Below are 11114 nucleotides of genomic sequence, written 5' to 3' on the forward strand. Positions count from 1 at the left end.
AAAAAAAAAAAAAAAAAAAGAACAAAGATATTTTGGACATGCAAAGACTCAAATAATTTCCCATCTACCTTTTTTTTGGGAACTGCTCCATCTACCCCAGCAAAGCAAACATGGCCTTTTAGGTCAGAACTGTAAGGTGATCAACTTGGGCTGTCCATGGCCCGGAGGCAGAGGCAGCTTGAAAAAGAAGTCAGCACAGAGAAGGGAAGAGGGTCAAGAGACAGACAGAGAAAGAGCCCGAAAATGCTGAGTCCTTAGGTCAAATATGCCTGCAGATGGCCTGTCATGGCCTTCCCAATTATTTAAGCTCCTACATTCTCCTTCCACTTAAGCTAGTTTGAGCTGGCTTCCTGGCATGTGCAACCAAGGAGCTCCGTCTCATACGGTTCATAAAGTACATGGGCCAATGCTTGGTACAGAGGAAGTACAAAATCATTAATAGCCCTTACTACTACCAGTAATAATACTAAAACTAAAATCAGAGTGGTGTGGGTAATTCATAAAAGGAATTGAACTTTTTTTTTTTTTGAGATGGAGTCTAGCTCTGTCTCCAGGCTGGAGTACAGTGGTGCGATTTCGGCTCACTGAAACCTCCGCATCCCAGGTTCAAGCGATTCTCCTGCTTCAGCCTCCTGAGTAGCTGGGATTACAGGCACATGCTGCCACACCCAGCTAATTTTTGTATTTTTAGTAGAGACGGGGTTTCACTATATTGACAAGGCTGGTCTTGAACTCCTGACTTCATGATCCGCCCACCTTGGCCTCCCAAAGTGCTGGGATTACAGGCGTGAGCCACTGCATCTGGCCATAAGTGAACTTTTATATGCTCTTTTCTATGTTTTAAGAATTTTATAGACTGGGCGACATAGTGAGACCCCCCCATCTCTACAAAAGATAAAAATGAGCTGGGCGTGGTGACACACACCTGTGGTCCCAGCTACTCAGGAGGCTGAAGTGGGAGGATCACTTAAGCCTGGGAGGTGGAGGCTGCAGTGAGCTATGATGGCACCACGGCACCCAGCCTTGACGCCAGAGTGAGACTCTGTCTCAAAAGAAACCAATTCTTATTCTTACACTGTTTGTATTTCTACATTTCCCATGGTTTTTGTTCAAACAAACCTTAAACTCAATTTCTCTTTGGAAACTTCCCTTAGTTTTCTTGTCAGGTGATTCCTCACTGAAGGCAGAAGGTGGGATGAACATGTGGTTTGCCTTTTTTTTATCTGCTGCTTTTTGATCAATATTCTTCATTTCCCTGGGAGGAAAACACAGAGATATATGGAAAAAGGCTGGAGTGATTAACACGTCCTCAATGTTCTGTATGTCCTGTAAACTGATGGATCTGCATGACCATTTATAAAACATGTATTGAAGTATAAGATACAAACTGAGAGCAGAGATTCTAAGCATGCAGCTCAAGAAATTTTCATGTGAGCATGCCCATGTAACCAGCACTCGGATTCAGAAAGAGAACACTGCCAGCTCCTTAGAAGCTGCCTCACACCCCTGCTCAGTCACTCTCCTACTGCCTTAAGAGCAACCCTGCCCTGATGTCTAACAGCACAGGTGTGTTTTAAGGCACCGTTTTTATCTGTAGACAAAACTTTGAGAACCACTTTTGTAATAAAAAGCATGATGAGCTTCTCAACAATCTTAAACAATAAAAAGTGGATGTATTTAGCAACGTAACTGCTAACACATGGTTACAAATTTCCTCCTGACAAAAAATTTTTACTATGATAACTTGCCCTAATACAAATTTCTTTATTAAATAAGAATATCGTTTATTTCAGAAACATATAAGCTGTAAACTTAATCCTGGATATTCTATATGAATTTATTTTTAACTAGTTCTGAACTTGAAAAAACTTCTGGCCATGGAGTGGAAGGGTTATTTGCAACTTCCAGAAGAAATGCATTTCTTTGGACTCATCTTGCTTTGAACTGGATGGAATGTGGACCTCATGGCTGGAACTGGAGCAGCCATTTTGTACTAGGAAGCTAAATCATGGGCTGAGGCTAGTGGAGCAATACGATAAAAGGATCTTGAGACCCTGACACTATGAACGTCCATATCTACTGGACTCCTTGTAAATGAGAGAAAAGAAATTGTAATAAATTTTAGCCACTGTTTGAGTTTTTCTGTCATTCTAGGACAAACTTAATTATAACTGATACAATGACCTACCTGTGGGCCTAGTTCTGTAAAAAGTCTATACAGATCTTATTTTATTTGATCAATACAACCCTACAAAGTAGGAAATACTATCAAATTACTGAAGTGCAACAAAACCACTGAGGGTCAGTAAGCGATGTGCAAATAACCCTTCCATTTTTATTCCATGGCTAGAACTTAGCCCCATAGCCAGACCTACCTGTGGCCTTAAAAAGGCAAAAATAGTTTAGTAGTCCATCGTTACAGAACCAGTAAGTAAAAAGACCTGTATTCCAACCTTAGCCTCTGCCATTCCATGGATCCTACCATCAAGGCTTGTTACAACTAGTTGGAGAGACAGATACATGAGCAATCATGATACCTGGTGCCCAGAAGGTGCTGAAAATATTTGTTGGGACAATGAACAAATGAATAAATAAAGCATAACGAACAACAGTTACAGAGGCAGAAGCAAAGAGCTTCAAAGAACAGTCCCTGTGTCTTCTCCCTTCTCTATCCTGACCCTTTCCTCCCCCACCTACATGTTCAATCTCTCCCCCTTCACACAGGCTTGGGTCTTCTACTTTATGTTTATTTATGTATTTATTTATTTTGAGATAGGATCTCACTCTGTTGCCCAGACTGGAGTGTACTAGCATGCTCTTGGCTCACCACAACTTCTGCCTCCAAGGCTCAAGCAATTCTCCTGCCTCAGCATCCTGAGTAGCTAGGGTTATAGGTGTGTGCTACTACTGCCCGGCTGATTTTTATATTTTTTTATAGAGACAGGGTTTCACCATGTTGGCCAGGCTGGTCTGGAACTCCTGAACCTCAAACGATCTACCCACCTCAGCCTCCCAAAGTGCTGGGATTACAGGTGTGAGCCACCGTGCCCAGCCTTCTACCTATGTTTAAATAGCCTGTTACTTACCATCTGATCTTGCCTTTTGGATACAGAATTTTAGTCCTTCTGCTTCCTAAGAATCCCACCCATCCATGAAGGCTGGATGTCCCCTTCATGTCCCAGGCTCTGGCTTCTGAATTTAGCCTTGTTGAGACTGCTCTCTACCAAGTTGCTTACCTCTCTCTGCCCCGTGTTTTGGAGTCTGGCCACCACACTGCTGCTTCCCAACTGTCCTTTGTCTCCTTGGCTTCACAGGCAGTGTGCCTACATGTATGGACCCTCCTCCCTCCCTTCTTGTCACTCCTCCCCCGCTTCTTCTCATTCCTCCCCCTATAGAATCTTCTGTCCTCCCTGACGTATGTGGTTGCCCTCCAAGGTTCTGTCCTCAACCTCAACTTCCACATCTGTAAAATGGGGATAAGTAAATAATCGTACTGCTTTATACACACTGTCATATAACCTAAATTTTGGTCCAATAATATGTTGTGACCATCTTTCCTTGTAAAATAAAAACAGAGGGACATTTTTCTTGGCTGTAGAGTATGGATGTATGATAGTTTATTTCACCAATCATCTTTTGATGAACATTAAGGCTTAACTGCATTCCTGTGGTGGCGGTGGTGGTGGTAATGCCTAACGGGGTTTTGTGAATGTGTGTGGTCTTTGTCCCATAATATTTTATAAATAACTCAATTGGAGGCCAGTTGTGGTGGCTCATACCTGTAATCCCCGCACTTTGGGAGGCCGAGGCAGGCAGATCACGAGGTCAGGAGATTGAGACCATCCTGGCTAACACGGTGAAATGCCATCTCTACTAAAAAAACAAAAAATTAGCTGGGCATGGTGGCATGTGCCTGTAGTCCCAGCTACTCAGGAGGCTGAGGCAAGAAAATTGCTTGAACCTAGGAGGCGGAGGTTGCAGTGAGCCAAGATCGCGCCACTGCACTCCAGCCTGAGCGACAGAGTGAGACTCCGTTTCAAAAACAACAGAAAAAAGAAAAAACAAAAACTCAATTGTATCACATTGCATAACAAAGTATTTACATGTTCATATTTTTCTGTCCCTCTTAATATGGGAGGCATGGATAGCTGTCTAGCCAAGAGCAATTCCCTCTTTCTCATTTGCAAACTGAATCCCATCTTGTTTTGAATAACAAAGTGCCCAGTTCTATGGAAGGTCCAGTCCAGTCATGGAAATCTCACCCTCCTTGGCCAGATACTTCCCAAGCTTCTCTTGCAGACAGGGTGGATACATGAAAGAGTTACAGGGGCATGCAGGAAAGACATGAGAGAGACAAAGAAGGATAAAAGAAAGTGAGCTGTTCTTTACGGAAAAATGCCAGCTAATAAATGTAGAAGGAATGGCAGAAGTAGAAAAATTACCATTTTACAACCTCAAATGTAATAGTTGATCAGGCAAAGACCACTGATGAGTGCTAAAACCATCGTATGGAAGATGTTGGGAAAGCACATTCACACAGTCTGGGAGAATCACATCCTTTATTACTGACTAATCAGAAAGACAAACACGTGCTCTTACAATGCAGAGATCTGGCAGATACCAGCTTAACCAAGGGTTTAAGCTTAACATCACCAGTAGTGGACAACCTGACATGATAATGCTTCCTAATGGGATGTGACGTGAATACACATCATCTGTGAAAGATTCTGGGCAAAATGATTTAACTTGAATCCAATCAAACCTCTAGCATAGACCCAATGTCCAGTGTACAAGAAATATAGGCTATATTGGAACAAATCCAACAATACTTTGAGGAAATATCAGAAAAACGCAGAACGTGGCTTGAGCTTTTCAAAAAACCCATGTCATAAAAAACAATGAATAAAAACAGGTGAGGGCAGGATACTGTTATAGATTCAAAGACGCAAAAGAGATTAAACATAATTTCTGGCTGGGTGTGGTGGCTTACACCTATCCCAACATTTTGGGAGGCTGAGGTGGGCAGATCACCTGAGGTCAGGAGTTTGAGATCAGCCTGGTCAACATGGTAAAACCCTGTCTCCACTAAAAACGCAAAAATTAGCCAGGCATGGTGGTGCACACCTACAGTCCCAGCTACTTGGGAGGCTGATGTGGGAGGATTGCTTGAGCCCAGGAGGCAGAGGCTGCAATGAGCCAAGATCACACCACTGCACTCCAGCCTGGGTAACCAAAGCGAGATTTTGTCTCAAAAAAAAAAAAAAAAAAAGAAGAAAAAAAAAAAAAAAAAAAAAAAGCTCTGGTCTCTGTTATTAGGAGTTTATATTCTGACCGCAAGAAAGCTGACTGTGCTTACAACAGTTATAGGGAACCCCCCCCGCCCCCACCAACCCATTTAAAAATGATGATGACAATGTGCTGCAAAAGATGAGTGCTGAAACAGTGGCGTTTCCCAAAGCCCCTTCCATACCTGGAGAAGTTGTCTTGCAGTTCCTTTAGGTACTTGTCAAAATAATTCCATTCACTCCAGTGAAGCTGGTACAACTGATTGAGGTTGTCTTTCCGCTTCTTCATGCTGCACAGGGTCTCTTTGATAACGTCAGTATACGTCAGGGTGGACTCGGTGGCTTCCATTGTCAAGGAAATCCTGGTACTGTTGAACTGTGTTGACTCTGCATTATTAGTGGTGTGAGCACAGTGCATGGGGAGGAGGGGCATGGACGACAGAGAAGGGAAAATGCTCTGCCTTTCTGGATAAGATACCTGAAATCTGAGCGGAAAATGACTCTCCTGCTCTTTGACCATGGCCTGCTTTGGAGGGAAGAGGCTATCCTATCTGTGGCCAGGCATTCTCTACCTAGGAATAAAGCCCTTCTCTGCCCCTGCGGATGGAAGGCAGGACTAAGAAATACTTTTTGAGACTATCACCTGAAATTCTTACTCTATTATCATGGTGGTGAATAGGAAGAGCTTCTAGCTTTCCTTTTCTTTTAGTCAAGGCCTCATTCTCCATCTCGTTTGTATATAGAAACATTCTCCCTAGGGCTGGGTGCAGTGGTTCACACCTGTAATCCCAGCGTTTTGGGAGGCCAAGGCGGGCGGATCACAAGGTCAGGAGATTGAGACCATCCTGGCCAGAATGGGGAAACGCTGTCCCTACTAAAAATACAAAAATTAGCTGGGTGTGGTGGTGCTCATCTGTAATCCCAGCTACTTAGGAGGCTGAGGCAGGAGAATCCCTTGAACCCGGGAGGAGGAGGTTGCAGTGAGCAGAGATTGCGCCACTGTACTCCAGCCTGGCGACAGAGCGAGACTTCGTCTCAAAAAAAAACAACAACATTCTCCCTCTGCTCTGCCCTCCTTCCACCCACCTTGATTGGTTAGAATCTCAGCTACACTCGCCACAAGCTGTGAGACCTCAGACAAGATATCAGTCATCCTCTATGCCTCCATTTCCATATCTATAAAATAGAGGTAATAATGCCCATTTTAGATGATGTTAATAATAACGGTAGTTACTTATGTAGTACCAGCTGTATGCGATTTAATCCTCATCACAACAAAAATATAAGTTTGGTATAACTATCCAAATCTTAAATGAGTAGATAAAGATACTGAGTTTGGAGGTCGAGCTGTGCACATAAGATCTCAAAGCCAGTGGCTGCTAAACTGGGACTCAAATCTAGGGCTGGGTATCCCAACCCAGGTTCCTTCCACTACACGAAACTGTCTTTACAGAACAATGAAGTGATGTTTGGGAAAACACGCTGCAAGAAATCAAACACTATGAAATGTGAGTTGTTATTACTCTCTCCCTATAGAATGTGTAAATAAGTGTGTGGACATGGAGTTCCATGAAGCAGTAGATGCAAAGTCCTCCCTAGTTCATTACGAAACTCCTCCTGTTGGGGAGCTCCATGTAGACGCTGGTCATCCCAGCCCTTGTTATCTGCCAGGCACTGTGCTAAGCCTTTATCTCTGTTGTGTCCGTAATCTGCAAAACAGACCTATGAGGCAGGTACTCTTATCCCTATTTTACAGGTGAAAAAAATGAGGAACAGAGAGAAGCTGGAACTTACCTAAAATCATTCAGTTGCTGGTTCCTGAGTCCAGGTCCATTTGAGCCAATAGACCAATCTGATTCCAAATAGAACTCATGTTCTCTGACTCCTATGGTAAACTGCTAAGACTCAGGATGCTAACACATGCCACACCTGTTTTCTTGAGATCTGAACATGTGTCCTTCCTTCCTTCCTTTTTTTTTTTTTTTTTTTTGGAGTGAGTTTCACTCTGTCACCCAGGCTGGAGTGCAGTGGTGCAATCTCAGCTCACTGCAACCTCTGCCTCCCAGGTTCAAGTGATTCTCCTGCCTCAGCCTCCTGAGTAGCTGGGATTACACGTGCATGCCACCACACCCAGCTAATTTTTGTATTTTTGGTAAAGAGACGGTTTCACCACCAGGTCAGGCTGGCCTCGAACTCTTGACCTCATGATCTGCGCACCTCAGCCTCTCAAAGTGCTGGGATTACAGGTGTGAGCCACTGTGCCCCGCCCAAGATCTGAGCTTTCTATTAGATTTTTAGGATAAATGGCAACAGGGCCAGGAATTTGCTGACAGGTCTAAGGGAGGAGCATGTCTGAGGAGGGTGATAGATGAAACATACATGTGGACAACAAAATTCTTGGTCAGTACATACTCTGGGGCCAATGCGTATCTTGGAAGCATTATTTAGTTTCAATATATGTTAGAACACCAAGTTAGCACATTCATTCTGGTAAGTGTAAGAGATTTTGCACATAAGGAAATTTGACACACCCTGGGGTCTCACGGCCAGTTCACGAGGCTGGCTCTAGATTTGGAACTCAGATGAGTATTATTCTGACCCTGAGGCCCATACCACTGGCCACCTCTGATGAATACCCACTGCGTGCCAGGCGCTGGGCTAAGGCCTTGGTGCCGTTCTCTGACCTCTGCTTCTGGGAAGAGGAAGCAGGGGCCTGGAGCAGTACATACCCTGCCCACAGTGACAAGGATATGGGGTGCCTGTGGTCTTTTCCCTTCTGACTATCAATACATCCTTGCCGTGTTGCTGCAGACTGGCATAGTTATGGAGAAAGTACACAATCAGAGGGCTCCTACCATAAATGTTGAAGAGGTTTGAGGTCATCTCAGGACTTCTGCCAGCATCACAAGACTGAGGATGAAAGAAAGAGGAAAAAATAAAGGATATTGTCATTTTTACATCATCTATTAAGAAACAGAAAGGCATCAAAGTTGTCATGTCCTTGAATCCAGTAATTCTAGTTTTAGGATGCATCCTAAGAAGATTACTCAAAGAAAAAAAGGCCAAGGCACAAAGATGTCCACAGCAATTTACTATACATAGCAAAAGATGAGAATAACTTAGATGTTCAAGGAGAAGATATTGATCTCTTTACCCAAAGGAATGGTATGCCACTATTAAAATGTTCACTAAGAGTTGACAGCCTAAAAAAGCCTTCAGCCACCAGGTGTGGTGGCTCATGCCTGTAAACCCAGCACTTTGGGAGGCTGAGGCGGGTGGATCACCTGAGGTCGAGAGTTTGAGACCAGCCTGGGCAACATGGAGAAACCCTGTCTCTACTAAAAACACAAAATTAGCTAGGTGTGGTGGCGAATGCCTGTAATCCCAGCTACTCAGGAGGTTGAGGCAGCAGATTCACTTGAACCCGGGAGGTGAAGGTTATGGTGAGCCAAGATCGTAACTTTGTCTCAAAAAAAAAAAGTTTTCAGGGTTTCAGGTATAATAGTAAATTTTTAAATACTGAGATGCAAAGTTTGATAGTGTTATGTATATGCATATCTATATATATACACACACTCAGATTGTAATATATAAAGTATATATATACTCAGATTGCATATATAAAGCATATATATATATATATATATATATATAGAGAGAGAGAGAGAGAGAGAGAGAGACTGAGTCTCAATCTATTGCCCAGGCTGGAGTGCAGTGGCATGATCTCAGCTCACTGCAACCTCCACCTCCAGGGTTCAAGAGATTATCCTGACTCAGCCTCCCAAGTAGCTGAGATTACAGGTGCCCACCACCATGCCCAGCTAATTTTTGTATTTTTAGTAGAGATGGGTGCCATCATGTTGGCCAGGCTGGTCTGGAACTCCTGACCTCAGGTAATCCTCCCACCTCAGCCTCCTGAAGTGCTTGGATTACGGACGTGAGCCAAATGTTAATAATTGATTCAGCAAATATGTATTGAATGACTGCTATGTATAAATACTATTTTAGGTGCTGGAGATTCCACAGAGAACAAGACAAATTCCAGCCCTCATGGAGTTTGCATTATAGTTGGATGAATACTAATAAGATCAAGCAGGCCAGGGTATGGAGAAAGCTAAGGAGAAGAGGACTGGGCTTCCAAGGCTTGAGGAGGTGAGACCTCAGGGATCCTGAATGCTGTTGGGGAGGGAGCCATTGCATGGTCTATCAGGAGATGCTCCTTGCTAAGAAGACAGCAGGTGCAACAGATCCAGCTGCCAATATGTACTTGATTGAGGGGCAGAAATGAGGTCGCTCACATGGGGTGGTGGTGGTGCAGAGGGAGAGGGGGCCATGGCCATGGTGAGGAGCTGGGATCTTTTTTCTAAGAGTCATGGAAGCCATTGGGAGATTCTTAGCTGGGGTGAAACATAATCTGAGTAATCTGTTAAGGGCTTTTTGACTGATGTGAGGAGAAACGACTGTGATGGTTAAGAATGGGCACAAAAATAAAGATGGAATCACCCTATACATAATGTTTTACAACTTTAATTTTCACTTGCTAACTACATTGCCTGTGATATTTTCTTGACTAATTTTATTATTATTATTATTATTATTTGAGACTGAGTCTCACTCTGTCACCCAGGCTGGAGTGAAGTGGTACAATTTTAGCTCACTGCAACCTCTGCCTCCTGGTTCAAGCGATTCTCCTGCCTCAGCCTCCTGAGTAGCTGGGATTACAGGTGCCCGCCACCCTGGCTGACTAATTTTTGTATTTTTTAGTAGATACAGAGTTTCACCATGTTGATCAGACTGATCTCGAACTCCTGACCTCAGGTGTTCTCCTTGTCCTCCCAAAGTGCTGGGATTACAGGCGTAAGCCACCATTTTCTTGATTAACTTTTAGATGTCATTGGCTGACAGTCTTTCATATCAGAAAGATCTGATATGAAATCCCCTTCTGATTTCATATCAGAAGGTGTAAAATCTTCCTCATGGTTTTTCATAGCAGCAGTGTATCCTTATTTTGGACACTTCAACATTTACCTATTTCTCTACTGAAATTGAAGTTTTCTTCGATTTCTGCTGGTACAGATTAATGCTGTAAGGGATACTCTTGCAATGAACATTTCTACAGGATAGATTATTAGAAGCGGAATTACCAGGTCATAGGTACATGTATTTTAAAATTTTAAAGGATGCCCTAAACTCATGACAAAACATCTAAAAATGCGAGATACATATTTTTAAAAATCCTTTAAAAAGGAGTCTAGGCCAGGTGTGGTGGCTCATGCCTGTAATCCCAGCACTTTGAGAGGCTGAGGTGCGCAGATCACTTGAGGTCAGGAGTTCAAGACTAGCCTAGCCAACATGGTAAAACCCCGTATCTACTAAAAATACAAAAAAATTAGCCAGGCGTGGTGGTGCGTGACTATAATCCCAGCTACTTGGGAGGCAGGAGAATCACTTGAATCTGGGAGGCAGAGGTTGCAGTGAGCCAAGATCATGCCACTGCACTCCAGCCTGGGCAACAGGGCGAGATTTGGTTTCCAAAAAAAAAACGAAGGAAGTCTAGGGGGATACAAACAAATTGTCTCGGCTGGTACCATAATTCACTACAGGGCAGAGCTGTCTTTTCCTTGGGAGACATGGAACAAGCCACTTGGTAAGCAGGTGAGAGCCTCCAGCGTGACTGAAGGCAAAGGAAAGCTTCTGCCCTGCACTAGACATGAGCAGGAGTTTGGGTGAAAGAAAGAAAGGGAGAGAAGAAAGTGGAGAAAACTGGAAGAAGATGCCCTGGCAAATGGTAGAATGGCTAAAGGAGTTTTTTTGTTTGTTTGTTTGTTT

General features: G+C 43.5%; 1 protein-coding gene across 1 annotated transcript in view; it reads right to left on the minus strand.

Annotated features, from left to right (window-relative positions):
• FAM227A (family with sequence similarity 227 member A) overlaps positions 1 to 11114 on the minus strand; it is a 52131-nt gene that overhangs the window by 6735 nt on the left and 34282 nt on the right. Inside the window, exons 12-14 of the mRNA XM_017509003.2 lie at positions 8038 to 8195; positions 5471 to 5623; positions 1120 to 1255 (exon numbers count right to left, since the gene is read on the minus strand). Of these exons, the coding sequence (XP_017364492.2) occupies positions 1120 to 1255; positions 5471 to 5623; positions 8038 to 8195 (447 nt within the window). The remainder of the gene's footprint in view (positions 1 to 1119; positions 1256 to 5470; positions 5624 to 8037; positions 8196 to 11114) is intronic.

The sequence above is a fragment of the Cebus imitator genome, unplaced genomic scaffold (genome assembly GCF_001604975.1).
Source record: "Cebus imitator isolate Cc_AM_T3 unplaced genomic scaffold, Cebus_imitator-1.0 Scaffold404, whole genome shotgun sequence".
Lineage (NCBI taxonomy): Eukaryota > Metazoa > Chordata > Mammalia > Primates > Cebidae > Cebus > Cebus imitator.